The 23,291-nt window shown below is 35.9% G+C and overlaps 1 protein-coding gene across 1 annotated transcript in view; it reads left to right on the top strand.

Annotated features, from left to right (window-relative positions):
* The window catches only part of MYCBP2 (MYC binding protein 2), a 175,269-nt gene that overhangs the window by 136,328 nt on the left and 15,650 nt on the right, over positions 1–23,291 (top strand). The window contains exons 56-70 of the mRNA XM_059466971.1: positions 8,539–10,185; positions 11,132–11,301; positions 12,043–12,287; positions 12,970–13,137; positions 14,797–14,954; positions 15,364–15,563; positions 15,847–15,996; positions 17,167–17,327; positions 17,931–18,087; positions 18,685–18,909; positions 19,518–19,583; positions 20,852–21,091; positions 21,231–21,329; positions 21,940–22,020; positions 22,628–22,894. Coding sequence (XP_059322954.1) covers positions 8,539–10,185; positions 11,132–11,301; positions 12,043–12,287; positions 12,970–13,137; positions 14,797–14,954; positions 15,364–15,563; positions 15,847–15,996; positions 17,167–17,327; positions 17,931–18,087; positions 18,685–18,909; positions 19,518–19,583; positions 20,852–21,091; positions 21,231–21,329; positions 21,940–22,020; positions 22,628–22,894 — 4,034 coding nt within the window. The remainder of the gene's footprint in view (positions 1–8,538; positions 10,186–11,131; positions 11,302–12,042; positions 12,288–12,969; positions 13,138–14,796; positions 14,955–15,363; positions 15,564–15,846; positions 15,997–17,166; positions 17,328–17,930; positions 18,088–18,684; positions 18,910–19,517; positions 19,584–20,851; positions 21,092–21,230; positions 21,330–21,939; positions 22,021–22,627; positions 22,895–23,291) is intronic.

The raw sequence follows: 23,291 nt of genomic DNA, 5'->3' as shown, positions 1-23,291 counted from the left end.
GATTAAGATTTCTAATTTGCTTTTACGAGGATTGTCAGAAACCTTTTGATCACGATCTTCTGTAGTTCTGCTGGACTTACACCAACATCCTGAAAGCAGAATATTCCAAACTCTACTCAGATAAACAGCTGACTGCCTGTGGCATCAGCACACCCTTATTGAGAATTTGTCAAATATTTATTCTTTCCTATCACTTTTAGGTTTTCTTTTCTGTTGTTCAGAGAAGTAAAAACAGTTACTCAGCTTTGCATCAAAAGTAACCCTAATTGTATTATTTCAAATTTCAGATGATTTGTCCTTTAGCATTTAGACCTACATTGTATGAAAACAAAAGCATCATTTTTGATTGCCCAACAAGATCTTGCTCAATGGATTCTCTGTCCAAGATGTTTAGATAAACTGTATTCAGTAAGGTACATCCATGTTTTGTGTTTTAGTACATATTCATATGGATACAATTCAAATGGAAGCCTTTTTTTTGTCAGGTAGAGGAGGAGCACTGGTGGTCTACCAAATAATAAAATCACAAAACTGGAAAATTTTTTTTAATTTGTGTCTGGGATCTGACCTTAGGACAAGGTCTCAACCAATTTCATGATTTGCCCTTCCAGAAGGAAAAAAATTTTCAGCCTGAACTGGTGTACTGGTCACTGACTGTGATTTGATGCATACACTTTTTTTTTTAGCAGTTCATTATCCAGTGTCAGGTTTGATGCAGATAATGTAAATTATTCATAAAGGAGAGAAATACTAATGTTTTTGTTTTCACAAACTTAAAGAATAACATGGGAGATTTCTTGTTTAAATTTCCTTAGACTTTTGCAAACTTGTTCATCCTCCATTTGCAAGTACATCCAAATTCAGCACATAGTCAGGGATGCCTGTAAGACTATATCAATATACTTGTTCATTTAAAAGTTTAATGCAGTTATATTAGAACTGTAACATAAATTAATTTTCAGTATGCAATTTTAATTAATTAATTCTAAATCACTTTATGGCCTCCTGTTACCAAACATGTAATTAAAAGTCAAATCCACTAAACAACACATCTTTAGTCCATATCAAGTCAATTGAGTTTTTGCCCTAGACATGCTTAGTTTTAGTTTATGTGCTCCATCCTTTAGTGCTTCCTGCAGTAAAGTTAGATTTTAAAATTAAAATGAATGCTTATAGTCAGTATACTGTTTTACTAAATGGACTAATGATAGTCTAATTGTTGAAAGAAATTGTGCCAGCCCAGATTTTCCTGTCTGCAGATGTTATATACTAAATGCCAATCTTGATTGCAAGTCAGCCTAAATAGTTCAGTCTACTGTTTACATTTTCTGTTCTTCCTCAAATATCTCTATTTCTGGGGAGAAATTTGGTTTGGCATAATTCTGAGGAAAGCTAGCATCCTGCTGAATGCCCTCTAGAATTATTTCCTTTATTTAAATTTTTATAATAGGATGAAAAATCTTGATCTGATACTTTGTGCTGGTGAGAGATTATAGTTTTCCTTAGAAGTGTTTGTAGGTATCTGTTTTTTAGGAGCTTTTTCTGTCCTTGAGGTTTGGTTTGCAAATTCACTTAAGAAACAAGGAAAGGATTTGTCACAACCTTTTATCCTCCAACACAGTGTCTGGTTGTGTTTTTCAGAAATACTACAGTTTAGGACAATCACCTCCTGAGATATAATGCTTGAGGAAATAAAAAGTGCCTCTGTTGCTCCTTTCACATTGTAAATGAGTGACAACGGCACTCTGTGTTATACCAAAGAATTTGTTGCAGAAGGGATATTAGGAAAAGCAAAAGGGAAACTGTTCCTCAGTTTTGTGTTACTTGCTAGAAATCTGTGAAGGGCTGATTTGTTCTGTCCTGCTCAATTCCTTTGCTACTTTTCAGACATAGTTATACAAGAGATTCTTTTCTTTTCACAAGGACAGACAAAATTGAGGTACTCTTGCCATTTATTTTAATTCTTTGTTAGTCTTGTGTGCAACTAGAAGTTCAGACAAGGTAGAAGAGCTGGCAAAACCTACCTTAGAGTACAGGAACATCTGTATTGACTTGGAGCCTTAGCAAGAATTTTTTTCCAGTAAGATCACAAGTTTATGTATGTTTCTTCCTTGGATATTTGACCAAAACCGTCTGTAATTGCTGCAGCCTGCTTATGCTTGCTTCTGAGAAGCCTGTAAGATGATCAGTAACAGATTTGCTTGTGACTGCAAACTGCCATACCCACAAGATTATTACTGGTTGTTTGATTTATTTGTCAACGAACTTTTGCTAAAAGCAGAGAAGACTCAAATTTCTGTTGAGTTCTGATTGTAGGCGAAGTGAGGAAGCCTAGAAGGTCATGGAAGATCTAGTTTCTCAACCTTCAGCAATACATGCTAGGTTATAAATCTCCTTAGATGTGGCAAGTGTGAGTCACAGGATCTTGGCGTGTTGTCCAGCATCAGTTACCAAAATTTGATGATTGGCTGCTGAGCTCTGAAGTTAAGGAGGGAAGTGTGAGACTTTGCAGTCACCAGTGTTAGACCTCTATGCCATGTTTCCTCACACCTGAGTTGATACTGCAAATGAGGGATGGATTTCTGGGTTAAAAAGCTTTTGACCGCCATGATTTCTGATATGTTAACTTCTCTCCCTCCTAGCAGCCATGCAGCTTGTTTGGGGTACTTCTTCCTGTGCAGGCAGAAGCTGCAGTGCTGAGCTGCTGTTCAATACAGTGTCCTGTCACCTGCTTCCTTTGCAGTCTGTGCTGCAGAGCTGCAGTCCAACCATCCATCATCGGCTCCTGCCATTCTTGTCAGGAGTTCCTCCATGCATCTTTTCAGTATTGTGTGATCAGTTTCTTTTTGGTTTTGTTCCTTTCCCAACTAGGCGCTGGTGAAATTGCATTTAGAGCCACAGTGCTTCTGTCTGCATTTTCTAAAACTGTAGAGGGGGCACAAAAGACCAGCACACATATGGAGCACATAAGATGTGCTTCTTTGTAGTGTCTCAGTAAAATTGAGAGAATCTTCTCAACCAGGCATGGTGATCTCTTCTGTGTGTGATTTAATCATCAGTTAAACCAATGACAACTTATCTAATTGTTTTTTTCATAATTTAAAAATGAAAAATAATGATACCTTGAAATTGCCAAGGTTATCATTCCTGAAAATTTGAGCTGAATTAAATGGTCCCATAACCTAGGCTTTTCAGGTTCCGTAGGCAAGGGTACATATGAAACATACATTTGGCCAGGTCAATCCAAAACCATCCTTGGAGGGCTGGTATGGTAAAGGCTGGAAAAAGAGTACAAATTGTGTCAGGTGTTTTTTTAGAACAAATCTCTTTATAGCACATCTTCAGACATTGTAGTTACAAATTGGAAAAGCATAGATTTCTTTTTTTTTGTGTACCTTTCCCAGACAGGAACATTTCTTTCAGTTAATACACTTATGTGGCTCAAGTGTTAGTGTTCCAAGCCCCACCATTGGTATAGAATATTGCTAATATTTTTCTCATTATAGCATATTTCCGGTTTTGCTTTAATTCATTCACTCAAATCCCCACTTTAACCGTACTAAATACATTTTTCTTTTTAATATTCAAGCTTTTTTTTAATTCAGTGCATTCTTTTATTCATGGAAAAATAATTTCTAAAAAAGTCCTAGTCCTGCTGTTACTATGACATTTGGCATTTTCAGGAGGTGAAGAAAGATATGTTGATTGCAGTGCTTGAGGAGATTGAACTGACAGCTGTATTGTAGTTTCCATGTCAGTAAAAGTGAGTGAAAGAAGAGTACATTATCTTTAAGAGGCATCCATTGCTCAGGCAGCACAGCAAAGGCAGGTCAGTGCTTTCATTCACCATGATGCAGAAAAGCAGTGGCATTTCAGAAGAAACTTGAAGCTAACTCCATTTTCCAGTGGCACTTCACATGATGGTTACAGAGTTTGCTTAAAGAAGACTCACATGAGCCAGTTAGTGGTATGTCTTGCTTCCTAGGTTTCCTCAGAGGAAGTAGGCATAGCTGTTGAAATTTCAGTCCTGCCATTGAAATTGAACTGCCTCTTATGTCTCCATATTGGGTGGCTTTTCAAGCTGGAGGTGTTTCCATGATGAAGGAAAGAGCATGACTAAAGGCACACTGTCATATTTGAATGGCTCATGAGACAGCCTTGCCTGCCTTGTATTTCAAGTCTTTGTAGTCTTTGAGGATGTTTCAAGAAGAGAGAGTTCTGATCAAAATGTTGGTCCCTGAGTCTTTCCAGTTATACTGCTGGACCCACAGTCCCCCTTGAAACAATTTAATAGTAGTAGTGCATCATTCAACACTGGATTACAGTATTGTAAAATGTAAGTGTTCTCAGAGACAGAGTGAAAGAATGAAGTATAAATGTGCATTCCTGAAAGTGGATTTTGTAAAAATTTTCCTTTCATTATTCGTGGGATGCTAGTGTATCAAATTGACATTTTTAGGTTTGCTGCTACTACTGTTTTGTGCTCCTAATGTTTGTCTGCCTTTTACCTTTAAAAATTGACAGAGTAACATCCTGTTGCTCAGAAGCTATATAGTTGGTATTGGTATCAAAAGTAGGTAATACTGGTGTTAAATCTGTGTTAATACTGTATTGAAAAATTAAGGATTCATTTCCTTTTTTAGAGAATGAAATTCTTACTTCAAATTATGAACACCTTCTCATTGCAAAGTTTCTGGAACCATAGCTCATTGCATAAGGTAGCAGGCTTGTTGAGTGTACAAATTAGTAAATGTATTACCAGAACAAAAAGGTATCTTAAACAGTGTAGGAATTGAAATATTTTCAATACAGCTACCTTACTCCATTTATACAAAAGGGTCTGTCTAAAACAGTATCTTCTAACATGCACATTCTCTTTACCATTATTACTGCAGTAAGAATTGTACACTTTTTTTTCCAAAGGAAGGAATAGGACTTAAAACCAGAAAAAAAAAATTATAGACTGAAATGAAAACTCCCTATTATTTCTCCCCAAGTTTTATTTTTGTGGAGTTGTATTTCTAACAGATTTGATGTCAGTACACTGTACTGAAATTATCTTGGATGACATCAGAATTTTTCTTAAATCAGAATTATTTTTAAGACCTGATACAGGTTTTTTTTCATCTGTATACTGTTGGGTAGACATTCATCTACTACTAGTTAGGTTTCTTGTATTGAGGAACTTCATTACATAAGTGAAGTTTTTCAAAACATTACATTAATGAGGTGCAATCACTTCTGAACGGAAAGTTTTGGTGTGTTTAATGTATTTTTTTTCGTTCTTTCCAGTGATTAACAAGACTCCAAAACTAAATTAGATCTCCTCTAATTTTCACTAAAGGATGTGTAAATTGATCATCTGGAAGAGCATATTGAAGTTCTAAATAATTAATTTCTGAACTTACAGATTAAATGTTAACATCTAAAACCCAGGTTCAGTTCAAAACTAGACACTGCTGATTTTTATAATAAACCATAACTGTCATTGGCTAGCCCTCATATATTACCTTTTTAGATCTTAAAAACTAAGATTGAAATTGCAGCATTTTTAGATCAAGGAAGCTGATTTACTGCATTCCTATACAAACTACTGTCTGTCATTTAAAACTAATGTAGGAATTCAGAGTACATAACAAAGAAGATGCATATCATTTGAAATGCTATTGTTTTTATCTCTGCTGCTTTTCCATTGAATCTGTGCTGCTTCTGTGCAACTGTTTTCCACTGTAGAAACTCCATCCTGCTGCCTTGCTTCTCGTGAGCGTATTTACAAAAGTAGTGATGTAGCTGGGCCTGCCTCTGCTATTTCATCCCTCTCTCACAAACTGAAGGGTGGGTATGCATGCCAACATAGCAAGGTTATTCAGATTCTTTACCTGCAAAATGTTTTGGGTTTGTGTTTCTTTCTCCTTCCATGCATTTTCATTTCAATCATGTAAGAAAATAATGTTTTGAAAGCGAATGTTCAAGTTTGGTATTTGTTGGGAGCTCATCTGATGTAATCATTCAGTGTTGCCTTCCTGAGTTTTAGCAACTCCATGATACACAATCTATCTGTCTCTGCTTTGTAAAATGGAAAGTGACTGCTAGTCTAATTACAGCTGTTTTCAAACAATAGGCAAAAGTATATAAGAAGAAACAGGAAATAAGATCTGGGAATTTTTTCTTGCTTACAGAGAAAGCAGCTTGCTGTTTTATGCACTTTTTCCTTTGGGAGATTTTTCCTTTTGCGCTGATATTTCTGAATGCTGCTTAGGATTATTTCTCTACATGCAAACGTTTGTTTTCTTAAAAAACAAGATACTATTTTTGTTGGAAGCCATCGTTAGGCTATACCTTTCATAAGCAGTTTTGTTCTGGAATGTTTTCCTCATTGGTATTTGCTAATCATGCATGTACTTCAAATTTGATATTTGCTGAATGGCTTGAAGTGTTATATGTCCTCTAAATGATTGTCATCTTTTCACTTTTTTTTTCTCTTTTATGAGGCATTCTGTGAAACTTTCAACCTTTAAGTATTTTCTGATCTGGGAGACTGGGAAAAATGTGTATAAAAGTAATTCTAATTTGCATTTCAGAATTTATCACAAAATAAGCATCTCAAAATAACTCATGAGTAAAACTGGTGAATAATTAAGCTGGAATGGCTGAAATGCTTGGACTGCAAAACTTTTTTTTTCTTTTAGCAAGAACAGTCATTTTATAAACCACAATTTACCATGTTATTTCTTGCCTTCTTATGCCAACTTCCCCCTTCCAAGTGAAAAACAATTATAGAACTTGTAAAAATGAAAACAGATTAGACTCTCAAAATTGATTAGGATGATAAATACTTGCTATATTCTCATTATATTCTATTTGCTTACATTTGATATATTATTCTTGAATATAGACACAATATTTCTTCTCTGCTCTTAGAAGTATGAACTTCTGCAATGTATTGGAAAGGCAGAAAAGTATCCTAAATTTCAGGCTTGTTAAATATTCCAATATAATTCATCCTTCACTTTTTTCCTTTTGCTGTTAGTTTTATTGTAAGGTATTTAAATATGGAAATAGCAAATAAAAATTTTTTACAACATGAGGAAGCATCTTGTTGTTAAATTTTGCTCAAAATTTTCCTAAATTTTTCTTGGTTGTTTTTTATATTGTGAGAGATAATAGTAGGAAAAATTGCATCTATGTATTTTCTAGGGTAGGGGTAAGGGTTGGTGATTAAAAACTTCATGAAGTTGCTTCAGATCCCATAATGCATAAGAAAGTAGACACTGATTTCACATCTTCTAATTCTGAAGATACTAGGTAAAAGGTGACTGTCTATCCTGTTCCCATTAGAAATCAAGGCTTAAATTTGCAAATACTCCTTGATTAATTGAAACTTTATTTTTTAACAAATAGTTGCTTTCTCAAAAATAAGCCCAGACAAATGCAAATAACCTTTTTAATATCTAGAAAAGAAAAAAATATTCCTAAGTACTGTGTCCTAATTCTGCAGGCTTACTAGGGAAACACTTCTCATGTTTGATTAATGAAAACCCATTCAAATCAAAGGGATTTAACTCTGCATCCAAGATTTTGCAGTAAGGATTCATGGAGAGACAGCTGTATTAACTGCTGCATTGCTTGCCAATAATTTCCATATTGCTTGGATTAATTTTCAGAGTATAATTCTACAAGACAGACTTGGTTCACAGAGGTATCAGAAGCAGATTGCCTTCATAAGCTACTTTTTGCATATACTTGTTTTGTATGTACCTGTACTAAGCTGCCTGTAGTTCTTGTAGCTCTTGTAGTCTTACAGCTCTGTAGATTAATGTATGTACAAAGTCAATGTGCATAGGAACAATAAATTAGTGCATTGAAATAGGAGGACATCATTGACCAGAGCTGGCCGTTTAACTTAGTGGTTGAAAAAAGTGGGTTTCTTGTTTTGGAGGGGTTTAAGTGTTTTTATAGCTGAACATGGGGTAGATTTTGGATTTGAAAAAGTAGATTCCATAGATTATCCATTTGAGTCATTTTGAGCATATTTGAAAGCCTCTTGTCCAATTTGCCTTATTAAGTGTTTATTTCCTACAATTCCTGGCTTTTGAGCATTGAAGAAAATAAATCTGGCAATACATTTGAGCTCTGTTCAAGTCTCCTGATGCGGTCAGCCTGTCACACATTGAGATAGCAGATAAATAGTCCCTGGTTTCTGTTGCAGCTGTGGTAAACTTAGTTAACTCTGGAATTTCACCTAAGGATGTAAATTGTGTATTTTGTAGAAAGAGTGAGCTGTGCCTTTTGATAACCTCCCTAGTAGTGTTTTCTTTGTAAAAACTTCCTAACACTTGTTTCTGTGTATCTTTGGGAAAAGAAACATATCAAAAGTATTCTAGGGTGAAAAAGATCCCTTCATGTTTCCTTTCATTTTGATGTGAACAGAAGCATGTGTTGGATATTTATCTTGTGTTCAGGTCTTCAGTCTTTGTTTTGTACTATTGAGGGTGTCACTGTCAGCATGTAACAATTCAATTATGAAACATTATGCAGGTGACCGAATGAATTTCACAGGAGCTGCTAGACCAATTTCTCCAGCAGGAAAATCAGACATGGCATCCAAGCACAGAGCTGACTGCAGGTCACCCAAGCTTGACGTGCGAATGAACCGAGCCACTGCCGAGCAGAAGAAGCCCAGAAATACCGACGGCTTATCAGCCAGTGAATGCCTGATGCTGAAATCAGATGCCGCAAAGTTGCGCTCAGACTCACACAGCAGGTCTTTGTCACCAAATCATAACACTCTGCAAACACTAAAAACTGATGGAAGAACAACTCCTGGCCTGAGAGCTGAATCTCCAGGGCCAGGAACCCGGTCAACTTCTCCAAAGACAAAGACACTTACAGGCATTAGATCTGGTGCTAGTTCTCCACGATCCTCGTCACCCAATGACAAAACAACTCTACCTCAGAAAGCTTCATCCCCTGTAAAAACAAAGCTTGATCCTCCTCGAGAACGCTCCAAATCAGATTCTTACACGTTAGATCCAGACACTCTTCGCAAAAAGAAAGTGCCGCTAACAGAACCCTTAAGGGGGAGGTCCACTTCACCCAAACCAAAAATTACTACAAAAGATGGAAAATCTGCACCAGAAACTGAAAATAGAGCTCCTTCCCCTCATGTCGTACAAGAAAATCTTCACAGTGAGGTAGTTGAAGTCTGTACTTCGAGTACTTTAAAGACTGACAGCATTACAGATACCACCTGTGAAGACAACACCGAATTCAGAAGTCTGGACGATGGTTCTAATAAAGTTCATTTCAGCATTGGAAAAGCACCACTGAAGGATGAGCAAGACATGAGAGCATCTCCAAAAGTGAGCCGTAAATGTGCTGGCAGGCACACAAGACCCAAAAAGGAAAAATCGAACTTCCTTTTCAAAGGAGATGGATCAAAGCCCATAGAGCCTGCCAAGCAAGCAATGTCACCTTCTGTTGCAGAATGTGCTCGAGCCGTATTTGCCGCATTTCTTTGGCATGAAGGAATAGTTCATGATGCCATGGCATGCTCATCTTTCTTGAAGTTTAATCCTGAACTGTCCAAAGAGCATGCACCTATACGAAGCAGTCTTACTCAACAACCTGCAGAGGAAAAAGAAACCAAGTTGAAAAATAGACATTCATTGGAAATATCATCTGCTCTTAACATGTTCAACATCTCACCTCACGGACCAGATATATCTAAAATGGGTAGCATCAATAAAAACAAAGTCCTCTCAATGTTAAAAGAACCGCCTCTGCATGAAAAGTGTGAGGATGGAAAAAATGAAACTACCTCCTTTGAAACGTCCAGTCATCACACAATGAAATCCAAGTCTCCTCTTCCATTAACACTGCAGCACTTAGTAGCTTTCTGGGAAGATATTTCTTTAGCAACTATTAAAGCAGCTTCCCAAAACATGATTTTTCCAAGTCCTGGTTCTTGTGCAGTCTTAAAGAAGAAGGAAAGTGACAAAGATAACAAGAAAGCCAAAAAGGAGAAAAAGAAAAAAGAAAAAGTTGAAGCTAGGCCAAGGGGAAATCTTTTTGGTGAGATGGCCCAGCTTGCAGTGGGAGGACCAGAAAAAGATACCATCTGTGAGTTGTGTGGAGAATCCCATCCATATCCAGTGACTTACCACATGAGACAAGCTCATCCAGGTAAGACTCCATATTTTTAATTCCCATGTCCATCCATAAAGTATATTTCACACACATGCTTTGGTGTTAGTTGCTGTTAGGAAAATGTCAGGCTATGCTTTCTGTTATATACACTAAATTAAAAATTATACTTGTGTACAGATGAGTTGCACATCTTTGTGTATAATTTTAAGTAGTTAGGGATCTTAAGTTTCTAAGTTGTTTGAAACAAGGTCAAAATAATGCTCTGACTTTTCAGTAGCTCTTCAGAAACATGCTGTGTTTTACACTTCAGGATTTGAAGCTGTGCTGAAATAAAAAATGAGATTGGTCAGTTAGAGTTTCTACATTGACAGAAGTTTTCTGTTAACTGCTCTACTGTCAAGAGTAGGAAACTTCTGTCTGCTGTGTCAGTACTGGGTATCAATGACTTAATATTTTTATGTACTTGTTGTTCTCTACTTTTTTTTTAGCGCTGTGTGTGCAAAGTTAAAGTCCTGAATCTTTCTGAGAAACTCTAATCAGCAAAAGAATACCCTCCATTCCTCCTTAAGTTTTGTTAGCTAGGAAGCAAGATTTTTGTGTTTGTTAAATTACAGATATTGTTGGCTAACTTACAATACTCACCTTAACTATAACTTAGCTGTCTAAATGGGGATCTGTTCATGCTTTGGATAAGTTTTTTATAAAACTTGAAAACTTTATAAAAAAAAAAAACTTTATAAAAAAAACTTTATAAAACTTGAAAACGACATTTGAATTCTTTAGATAGTGGTGAGATACATGGACAAGAACAGACAAGAACCTTGTTTTGTAACCAATTCAGACACACAGAAAAGTAGAAAATCAGGCTGGGAAAAGACAAGCACCTTCCTTTCTCCCCTCTTCATCCCTCTTTTAGAGCAATAAATAATAGAGTAAGAATCCTGCATTTGGAATCAGTTGTTCTCACCTTTGCCCCATGTAGGCTGTGGCCGCTATGCCGGTGGCCAAGGGTACAACAGCATTGGGCACTTCTGTGGAGGATGGGCTGGCAATTGTGGCGATGGTGGCATCGGAGGGAGCACGTGGTATCTGGTGTGCGATCGGTGCAGAGAAAAGTACCTCCGTGAAAAGCAAGCAGCAGCAAGAGAGAAGGTATTTTCCGCTCTTGTGTTTAACTTTCTGTCTGCTTAGTAGTGCTGTGTTCACAACTTGAAAAGAAGGGCTATTTTAATAAATTTGGAACTTCATAATTTGGGAATAGCCTCTTATCCTCATTGTTAGGTTTAAGATAATAGAAGAGAAACGTCACTGGCTTCTGACAGGTTTTCTTTCCTTCAGATGATAGTGTGCTCAAATTGGTAAAGTAATTTTATTTTTTATCCCTGTATAACCACAGGATTGAATGTAATAGTTTTGTTAGCATCTGTCAGTTTATTTAATTTTGAATGGTTTTATTTGTTTGCTAAAATGAGGGCTGTTTTAACTTCATGTTTGAAGTTTTTTTAATGATCCTAATAATCCAGATCTTTGCATACAAGATGCCATTAGAGGAGTTTTTAATGGGAATAGTACAAAAGGTGTTTTTCTTGTAGTGGTCTTCAAGGACTAGTTTCAAAATCTTGCTCAAAGTATGCAAATATGTTGATGTTAATGATGCTAATTTAACTTATTTTTAATCTAAATTTTTTGAAACTATTTGCACACAAAATTAATCTTGAGACCAGTGTCAGAGCTATCAAACTATTAAATGTTTGCAAAGGTAGGAAAGTAATAGAAATGTGTTTCGTCATAGGAGGCATTTTACAACAGGTAGAATTCAGCAGCTCTATTATGAGATAGGTCATCAGGTTTTCCTGTGGTGGAATTAATTATGCCTTATTTAAATCTGTCTAGATTAAACAATCTAGGAGAAAACCAATGCAAGTTAAGACACCTCGTGCCTTGCCAACTATGGAAGCTCATCAAGTGATTAAAGCCAATGCACTGTATTTACTGTCGCTGAGTAGTGCTGCTGAGCCCAGTATCCTCTGCTATAACCCTGCAAAAGCATTCCAATCTCAACTTCCCAGTCTAAAAGAAGGAATTTCTGAAGACTTTCCCATTAAGATGCCATGTCTCTATCTACAGACATTAGCAAGGTAATTAAAGGACATGTATGAATATTGATTTTAACACTCATCTGTGCAGAGTATCGGATAAAAATGCGTGTGTAAACTAAACCAAAGCTTACATAGCAAAAGACATTTTCCTAGTTCTTCATGATGTTTTTTCTATCTGTTTTGATCCATGATCCTGTTCAATCTTTTAGATTGTATTTTCTCCTAGCGTCAAATACGCCCTAAGTAGTTTTCAGATGCTAAATATTTTATAACAGTTCCGTATCTGTCCAAAGAATTTGGAATTTCCCAAATAGTTTAACTTAGTGTGTTAGTAGCAGACATATGTGCTACTTTTTTCTCTTCACTGTTAAAAATAATAAAAAGGAAACCAGAAGACTTGGGCTTTCTTGTAAATTCTAGTAAATTTCACTGTAGTGTCTCATGCTTATGTTGGGTAGACTTTTGCACCTAAGATACATTCTGGAAATACCTGATGAAAATACTAAAAGATAGAAAAAGGTGATCCCCCCAGTACCTCTTGGTTGGGAATGCCACTCTATCTTCCATTAATACTTTTAAGTCATTACCAGCTTAAAAGCATTAATAGGTGAAGAGTAAATGACTAGCATTGGCCAATAAAGTGTATCAGAAAGTAATCTGTGTGTGTGTGTTTCAGCAGTTTTTAATCCTGATTCTGATTTTAAAATCTCATTTGGTGTAGGCATCATCATGAAAATTTTGTTGGGTACCAGGATGACAACCTGTTCCAGGATGAGATGAGATACTTGCGGTCAACTTCAGTACCTGCGCCGTACATCTCTGTTACGCCTGACGCAAGCCCGAATGTCTTTGAAGAGCCAGAGAGTAACATGAAATCTATGCCCCCAAGGTACTTCCTTGTAATTCTAGGTGCTGCATACAAATGTTAAAGCAGTAACATAACACAAATTTAAAAAAAGGAATACATTTCTGCAGTTAAGAAGCTAAAGTATCAGATCAGTTTCTGAAATGGCAGCATAAAAGCCAAAAGCCTATGAAGTTGTAGTTAGGAAATTTTCAGTGGATTATAGCATATCAGATGTGTTTTCAAGTGTTAGCAGTGAAGTATGTTTGAATATGTAAATATGCAAGGAATATACAAATTAGAACGGAAACTTTTTACTGTACTTCAATTACTTTGCTCTAGAAAGATCCTGGGTTTACAACCCAAATACAAAAAAAATTTGTTCAGTTGATAAGAGGACTCTTAGCATACAGGGAAATTTATCCATAGCCTCTACTTCAGCCCTGCTTATTTCCCCATAGAGAAAAATTCTCAAGAATCTGCAGAACTGAAGAAGTGATCTAAAGATCAATAATCCAAGGACTGTAACTGTTGCAAACTCTTTGAAAATGTATCAGGTTTTTTTGACTCTATATCTGTTCTTTTCCACAACTGATTGAGTGCAGGCTTTTTGAAAGGAAGTAGCTGTTGTTCTTTCAGGATTTCATTCTGAAGGGAAGCTTGAACAGGAGGAAATTTCATTGCCTTACACTTTTCAAAGCAAATGCTGCTGCTTTGTTCTGTGGGACATAAAAATGTCACAGAAGAAATGACAGTGCTGTCTAGGACCAAGAGTGCTTGATGGTTTCTGTCAAGTTAAGCCACTTCCTTGTCATGTAATGTTACTGTGATCTAATTCAAGAAGGTATAAAAATTTTTGTTTCACCAGGGGAAAAATGGCTCTTACTATTAATAATAGTTCAGAATCTACTTAGATGCTCAGTGTTCTCAGATGTCAGTGATTCCTCATATTATAGTGAGGATGTAATGAAGAGAAAATTTGCTTTTAATCTGTTTTTATTTCAATCTGTTGTATTTCATACTGACTGCACAATTAGTTTATTGGAATACTACAATCTATAATGTAGTCTTTTCAGAAATAGAACTTTTCTAACAAAACTCCTTAAGAGTGCATCGTATTGGTATATTCCTTTATTAAAACTGTGGACACCATGGTCTCCTGAGGCCTGTAGGCACAGCATAAGCTGGGAGTCCTTCTGCAGACTGTAAGAAGTCCACTGAAGGTAAGGAGTAAAACATGTCAGAGGTATAGCCGTAGCAATTCAAATTTGACTTTAAGGCTAATGATGTTAGAAATTATTACTTCACATAAAGTTCTTAATTTCAGTTGGCTTGCTATTAAAAATTCACTTCATAGATGTTTTCACATGCATTCTCAGGAGAAGTTTGGTCTGAAACTTCAAATTAGGCATGATCTGAATGTTTGTATTTCTCTAAAAGAAATACCTAAATTCTTGGAACTCATCATGTTCATCATTACATTTGTTTATAAAGCACTTGCATGCTTTTTCACCATGTGTAATTCTAATATGTGCTCCTTCTTTTCCAGCACTTAAACAGTTCTTAGGTACATAAGACAAAGTTTCATGCAGTAGTAACATTATGATTATGAAATGCATGTATCTTTATTAATTATCGGTGTATAATTCAGATACACTGTGTATATTTGCTAATGAGTGTGTTACTTCACTGATTTCTTCGTAGTTTGGAAACCAGTCCAATCACAGACACAGACCTTGCAAAGCGCACAGTCTTTCAAAGATCATATTCAGTTGTTGCATCAGAATATGACAAACAGCACTCAATTCTGCCAGCACGTGTAAAAGCAATCCCCAGGAGACGAGTCAACAGTGGAGATGCAGGTAAGAGCACAGACATCAGAAGCAGGGAAAAATGATTCAAGGATTTGCAATTCTTCTCGGAAACTGTAGAAAAATATATTTTTTATAAATACATGTAGTGACTTTTTAGTAATAAAATAATAGTAAACAGGTGTTTGGTAATCGGCACAGAATTAGCCTAAACTTGGATTAAGATTTACTGTAATTCTAAAATTTGTAGTGAATCTTCTGTGCCTGATTTAAAAGTGAAGGTGGTATTTTCTTTCTCAGTTGAAACATCATTTTTCCATATTGCTTTTTTAATGTGGTTTTCTCTCAGGAAAAAAAAATCATTTCTAAAAGTGCTTTATTGCTTTTCATTTTTACTGTGGCTATGAAATTGAAATGCACAAGGAATCTAATGTATGCATATTTTTATGCTTTTAAATAGAAGTGGGGTCCTCTCTCCTGAGACATCCATCTCCTGAACTTTCTCGGTTAATCTCCGCCCACAGCTCTCTTTCCAAAGGAGAGAGAAATTTCCAGTGGCCAGTATTGGCATTTGTAATCCAGCATCATGATCTGGAAGGACTTGAAATAGCGATGAAACAAGCCTTACGGAAATCTGCTTGCAGAGTCTTTGCCATGGAGGTATTCATGTACTGATGGCTCTTGGATGATTGAAATAATGTGGTTGTAAATTCTGCCTTGGAATATATTTTTTTTTTAAGATTATGCTCTGTTGGCTGTACTATAGTTGTCATTTAAATAAACTACTTTAGCTACAGAGCAATAATGTCTTACTTTGAAGACTTTTGCATTATTATTTGCCTGTCCAAATCATCATCACCTCCTTCAATAAATGGTTTAGGAAATAGTTTTACTGCAGGTTTGCTTAACCAGTTGGTAACTCCTTGTATGTAATTTGTTTTAGGCCTTCAACTGGCTTCTTTGTAATGTCATTCAAACAACTTCTCTTCATGATATCTTATGGCATTTTGTGGCTTCCCTGACTCCTGCACCTGTAGAGCCTGAAGAAGAAGAGGATGAAGAAAATAAATCAAATAAAGAAAATGCAGAACAAGTAAGTGAGGTTCTGCTGATTTTGTAGGCAAATTAGAAATACTTCCATGTGAAAAACAAAATTCCTTAATCCTCCCTCTGTGAAACAAAATCTTAAACTGTAGTTGAATTCATTTTGTAGACATAGATTAGCTTTTCCTCTGAATCATCACTTTCTATGTGCTGATCAATCACGAGGTCTTCTAAAGCAGCATTTTCTAGTATTCTTGGGAAATGAGAAAGCAAAAAAAGCACAAGCACATTGCTAAATTTAAAAAAAAAAAAATTGCTTTTTATTCCTTCTTTGCCCTGCAGTGAGAGAGAAGTTCTAAAATATTTTTAGAACCACTTTGTGGTTTGGTTTACTATGTCTTTCCGTGTTCTAAGTCCATAGTTAGTTACAAAAAGCATAGACAATTTATGTATTGCTGTGTACGTGTATGTATATAAATAAGTAATATTATGTACAGTAGGTATACTTAATTCAGTGATTTAAGAAAAATCTATAGTTCTGAAAATGTAGCCTGCAAAATGTTAGTCTTACATCCCATACTTACAAAAGGTATCTAGATACGACCTATTCTAGACTTAGCTCTGATTTAAAACATTATCATGTCTACAATGAATAGATCAAAAAAAATCATGCTAGCGTTGTCAATAAGTCAGGATAATCTCTATCACTTCAAATCTAATCTGGTTGTGAAATTAGTTGTTCTGAAATTAGTCTTTTCAGCAGTGTAACCTGGTACAGTGCTTTTCTGATACTGACACACCTTAACTAAGAATTATTATTTTCACAGCTCTAATGAAATGCAGCAACTGATAACATCAGCTTAGTGATCAGGTTTGCTATAGGTGGATTTTGCTGCTCAGATAAAGTTGCTTTCAGCTGCTGGGATGTGTTTTTTTTTTTTCTGGTTTGTTTCTTTGTTTTCAAATTATTGCCATATAATGTTTCACGTCTTTAAATCATGAGAAATATGTGGCAGTATACAGCACACCTCCCAAATTCCCTGTTTGAGGCTTGTGTGTAACTTACTCCAAAAAGTCTCTGACAGGAACTGCGTCTAGTTCACGTTGATTGTAAGATTGTTGCAGTTACTCTTAAAGCAAACAGCAGAAATGTTTTTGTTTACTGAACCTTTTGTCTCAGAAAGTCTGTGAATAATACCCAGATTGCTTTGCCCTGTAGGAAAAAGACACACGAGTGTGTGAACACCCTCTGTCAGATATAGTGATTGCTGGGGAAGCTGCTCACCCCTTACCCCACACTTTCCATCGCCTTCTGCAGACAATCTCTGATCTTATGATGTCTCTTCCCAGTGGTAGTGCATTACAGCAAATGGCCTTAAGGTAAGCACAAATCAAGAAAGTTCTTGAAAAGGCTGGGAATGTTGTAGAATTACAGGTTAAAAGATTTTGCAATGTAAATAAGATGCTTGAAAACTTTGTGCAAGAAGGAGCACATCTCTCCTTACCACTAGGAAGGAGATACATAGACACTTAAGTGTTTATACATATAAATAATAGTATAAAAAACTTTGTACAGAGTTATGTACTTTCTTCTAGATTCTGTACAGTGTCCACTGTGATAAAGAAAACCTGTAACAGAATAATATGGAAGGATCTGTGTGTATGTGCATGGCTTTTTAGTGCCCTTTGCTCAGAAATCTGTCACCTGGATAGTATCTTTAAACTTTGAGACTTTTTCTGTGTATTTGTCTCAAAGACAAAAAATGAGTAATAATGGTTGCATTTAGTATTACAATTCTAAGAAAAGTCTATTCGTGCTTTCCTCAAAACGGTGCACTAGAAACACTAGAGATCCTGCAAAATTTGAAGTTAAATGTTTATAGAAAGTACCTCGAGAAGCAAGAATGTGATTAATAGTTTCATGGGTAAGTGATGTCTTTTGCCAACATTCAAAATTTCAAAGACAACTAAATGTGTTTTCAGGTGCTGGAGTCTTAAATTCAAACAATCTGATCACCAGTTCCTGCACCAGAGCAACGTTTTTCATCATATCAACAATATTTTGTCTAAATCTGATGATGGAGATAGTGAAGAGAGTTTTAGTATCAGCGTTCAGTCTGGTTTTGAAGTCATGAATCAGGCAAGTATCACAGCTCTGGCTCAGAAGCAGAGAACATTTGTGAACAGTCTGTATTTCCCATGGTGATTTTCTTTAAATTAAAAGGTTCTTTATTGCAGTGTCATATTTTCTTGGACATATCTCAAATTGGGATCTTGTCCCTGCTCTCAGCTTTAGAGGTTCAAATATTGACCCTTAGCCTGTATATCACTCAGACCTAAATTTTGGAGAAGTGCTTGTTTACAAGTAAAGTTTTTGGGGAATGTCATGAGTTGGTTAACTTTTCTAATATTGTGTGCTTTCAGTTCTTTGCTATTACATCTTTTTTCTTCTGTTGTTCTGAGGAGGATGAATTAATAGTTCTGTTTAATATTTTTAAACTGCTTTCTTCCATTTAGTAATATATTTAGGCATTTGCTAATAATGTATTCAGCTCTTAGCTATTAATGTTTCCTTTGGCTTAAAGAACTAAATAATTTGAATCAATGAAGGACAAATTTCTTGGAGAGCGCATTTCATCAAAACAGAAATGTCTGTGTGGTTTTAAAAATTGTAAATCATGCCCATGTATTTGGGCTTACTCTCAAGTACTTTAAAACTTGCCATTTGTTTTCACAGGAGCTGTGTATAGTAGTCTGTCTGAAAGACCTAACCAGCATTGTTGACATTAAGACATCAAGCCGACCTGCCATGATTGGTAGTTTAACAGATGGGTCTACAGAAACATTCTGGGAGTCAGGAGATGAGGACAAAAACAAAACTAAAAACATCACAATCAACTGTGTAAAAGGAATCAATGCACGTTATGTTTGCGTTCATGTGGACAATTCCAGAGATCTTGGGGTAAGAGGAAAATAAAAGTGTCTCTCATTGAAGGTGCATAATCCAAGCTGTATGTATTTATCAATGAAGAAGTGCTGTTTTCTTTGTCAGTTCTTAATTCTAATGCAGAAGTTAACATTTCAAAGTGAAGTTTCTAAGTCCTGTGATTTAGAAAGCAAGAGCTGTTATGATCAGACCAGTCTGTCTGAATTTACAGTTACATAAAATTGAAACTGGGAAACTTACTTCTTAGTGGCATGTTCTATTTCAGATGCATTTTCGATCATTTAATTCTTTTAAATTACTTTTCTTGCTCATGGTTTCTGCAGAAGCATTGAAATAAGGAGCTGTCATAAAATCCAAATTTTCTAGACCTTCTACATCCTTTTTTATTGCTCTGTACAGTAATGTTGCATATATATCTGTATTTCAACTACAGATTTCAATACAAAGAGCAGATTGTATTAGAGAGCTGTGTTTTGGATTTCTTTGTCCTTGCTTTTGATCATGGGGGTTTTTTTGTAATGAAGTATTTTTTCTCTTAATATATGTACTCTCTTAGTACAGAAGAAGTAGTCAGAAGTGTCTCAGTTGAAGTGTTTCATTCTTATTTTGCTTGTTTGTTGCAGAACAAAGTGACCTCCATGACCTTCCTAACTGGCAAGGCAGTAGAAGATCTCTGCAGAATAAAGCAGGTAAACATTTTAACAGTTGACATAGAAAAATTGCTGCCATTTTTTGTGCACATACCAGAGATTTTTCTGAGCAAATAGTTTCCATTTCTTACGGTAGATAAATTACTTAGCAAATATCAGACATAATAATAAGCCTTGGAAAATACTGTATTATTAATGACAGAATTCAGTTATGTGTACTGACTATTAATCAAGCTCTTACCCTTCTACTGAAATAGAACAGCCTTATGTCAAGTGTTCCTTAGATTAATTTAGTTTTAATTACTAAAATATGGTAACTTATCCTTTCAGCTGGAGAAGGTTTCCCAAAAACATTCCCAGAACACAGGCAGGGACTGATTCAGCTTTGCTTCCTCTTTGCTCTGACACTTTTCCAACAGCTTTTTACCTTCCAGTACACCCACATACTGTATCTTGTCTCATGGTATCAGAAAAATAAGTTAGCCTTGTCTGCTGCAGCACAGTTCAATGCAGACTCTGAGAATTAATGTAGAAATGGGCAAAAACAAATATTAGTTTGATTATAAATGAGCCCATGGATAGGAGAGAGGGCTCACTTGGCTCAGGGCTTGGGTTTCTCTGAGTAGTGATGTGAGGCACAGCACCCTATCAGTGCTTGGTTTCCAGTAGTGGCACTGCAGTTTCATATGAAATATATGATTTTGTATAGCATTATTTATATGATGCTATATCAATATGATTTCATATAGCATTTTTTATGTTGGGTTTTTTTTAAACAGTACTTATTTTTAAATACAATTAATCAGATGCAGTTCATCTCCCCTTTTTTACATTTAAGTGCTGCATGTCTTGGTGTAAGGGTAGCAAATACTAACTTCCACAGAGTAACAATTTCTTTGGCAGGGCTTTGTGTAAATAGAGATAAGTAATGTATGAAATTATAATTGTGTGTTATATTTTCAATTAAATTATAGAAGCTGTGTTTTTTTTCTTTTTTTCATAAAAGTAGTGACCCAATACTAGTTTTAAGAGGTTTTTTTTAAATATAGGAACTGTTGCTTTGAGAATAAAAGAGGTAGGAAGGCCACTATTTCTAATCAGCTTTACAGATAAAACTGAAATTGCTATATATCACTTTTTAATCTGAACTCAAGAGGTTGAATATTTTTATCATTAAACATAGGTCTTACTGCTCAGGATGAGATTTTCATTACAAGCACAGTATTTGTTACAGTGATACATATATGATAGGTGACTTTTTTGTTTGATGTAATGTCAGTTTCCAACTTTATATTCCTCTTTAATAGGTAGACTTGGATTCAAGACATATTGGCTGGGTAACAAGTGAGCTTCCTGGGGGTGATAATCACATCATCAAAATCGAATTGAAGGGTCCAGAGAACACACTAAGAGTTCGACAAGTAAAAATTCTTGGATGGAAGGATGGTGAAAGCATTAAAATAGCAGGCCAGATTTCTGCAAGTGTGGCTCAACAAAGGAACTGTGAATCTGAGACACTGCGAGTATTCCGACTTATAACATCCCAGGTGAGATTTTCATGATGTTATACAGTGAAAGTTACTGTGAATTGTAGGTTTTAAGTGCTTTATGTTTTAATGGAAAATGTGACATTTGCACTAGTTTATCTTTGAGATTCATTGAGACACATAATTGTCTTTCTTCCAGGTATTTGGGAAACTCATCTCTGGAGATGCTGAGCCAACCCCAGAACAAGAAGAAAAAGCACTGTTGTCATCCCCAGAAGGAGAAGAAAAAGTACACAATGTATTTATTTGTATTCTATCAATAATACTTTGCTGAAAAAAAATATCCAGGATGCTTTTCAGTATTTGTTCTGTTTCTTATGCAGTATAATTTTTAGAACAAAACAGAAGTAAAATGTCACAATTGCTTATTTTTAAAATATCATAGTGTATTTTTAATACTAAACCATAGTGTGTTTTTTTTAAATAAATTATAACTGAGGGATATTGCATTTAATGGAAACACCATAGTAATGGTGATGCAAATAATGGGTACAATTACAGAAGTACTTAACACCTGTAGTAATGGTCAGCCCGAAAGTCCTGGCCATTATCTTTTGCTTCAAGAGAGGCTCTGTTAATATGTAGAGAAAAAGTATGAAGAAACTACACTCCACTTGTTTTGCCTATTATTTCATTTGATGCCTAAATTCCTCTCACAAAGAGAAAGTTAATATATAGATGAGGTATTTATTAAGCATAGTTAAATTGATCTTGGCTATATATCTTCTGTAAAAAAAGCTGCTGACTCATAAAACACAGTTTGTTGATACATACCATGTTAATTGCTACAGTAGTGACAAAGTGTTCTTGAAACTTTTGATCTAATATTAAACATGCTTTTTATGAAGGCAACATCAGATGCAGACCTGAAGGAGCACATGGTAGGGATCATATTCAGCCGGAGCAAACTGACAAATTTGCAGAAACAGGTTTGTTCCTTTTGAAATTATTTGAAGATTAAATATTGGTATCTTTTAATAAATAAGCTCAATTTCAGTGAATATTGCTATGACTATTTGTACAATAATAGAGCTGTTGTTTTATTTTGAAATTTTTTAGTTTAGTAAGTTAAGCAGAATCTACTCTTCTGTCACTCATCTTAGCAAACATTGTAGTCTCCTAAAAATGCTCTTTACCATGCTATTGTTTCTAAATATTTCTTAAGCTTTCTTATTATTAAACTGAACAAGAGACTATTTTAATAAATACGTTTTATTTGTGTAAGTTGAGTAAATGTATTTCTTAGGGATTTTATGTGGAGTGGTTTTTTTTGGCCTGGATTCAATATAAAAAGTAAATTAAAGGGCAGGATCTGAAACAAAATTAGAAATAATTTTGATTTAATTTTCCATAACATAGATGAGCAAATTCAGCATTTTATTCTTCATTTGAATTTATGCTAAAAAGTCATTTAAGTACAGACCAAATTCAACAGATTCCTATTTTAGCCATACTTGTGCAGCTACCTAAACCACAACATTTTGCACTTGCTAGAAGTTTTTAAGAGCTGCCGTGCGTTTGGCTTGTGTGTGGCAGGTGTGCGCGCACATCGTGCAGGCCATTCGCATGGAGGCGACGCGCGTGCGCGAGGAGTGGGAGCACGCCATCTCCAGCAAGGAGAACGCCAACTCGCAGCCCAGTGACGAGGACGCCGCCTCGGACGCCTACTGCTTCGAGCTGCTCTCCATGGTGCTGGCGCTCAGCGGCTCCAACGTGGGCCGCCAGTACCTGGCCCAGCAGCTCACGCTGCTCCAGGACCTCTTCTCCCTGCTGCACACGGCTTCTCCCAGGGTGCAGAGGCAGGTCAGTGCTGACCGCTCCTCCAGTGCCTTGGTATTGCTGGAAAAGTGGCTTCGGAGTACTGAAATCACGTGCTTGGAAAAAATACAGGATTTCTTTTGGGAATTGAAGTGCCAAGTTTTAGGGTCCTTGTTTTTGCTAATGATTACATGGTAGAAATGTCTGTCAGATGAACAGCACAGTGATTTTTCAGTATTTCCTGGGATGTGTATATAATGCCCATGTAGCCTGTGTAGGCAAGATGAGAAGTTCTTAATTACCAGAATCTAGAGTCTGTTATGAGTCCTTAGTGTCTGTGTCACACTACGACACTCAGGCTCTAAGTGTAGTAGTGTGGAACTAGCCAGCTCCTTTCTACTCTTGGTATCCTCAACATGAGTTTTAATATCTGTTTCTTTCT

Source organism: Ammospiza nelsoni, chromosome 2, assembly GCF_027579445.1.
Source record: "Ammospiza nelsoni isolate bAmmNel1 chromosome 2, bAmmNel1.pri, whole genome shotgun sequence".
Lineage (NCBI taxonomy): Eukaryota > Metazoa > Chordata > Aves > Passeriformes > Passerellidae > Ammospiza > Ammospiza nelsoni.
The sequence above is the reverse complement of the archived record's forward strand: the minus strand, read 5'-3'. Positions and strand labels throughout refer to the sequence as shown.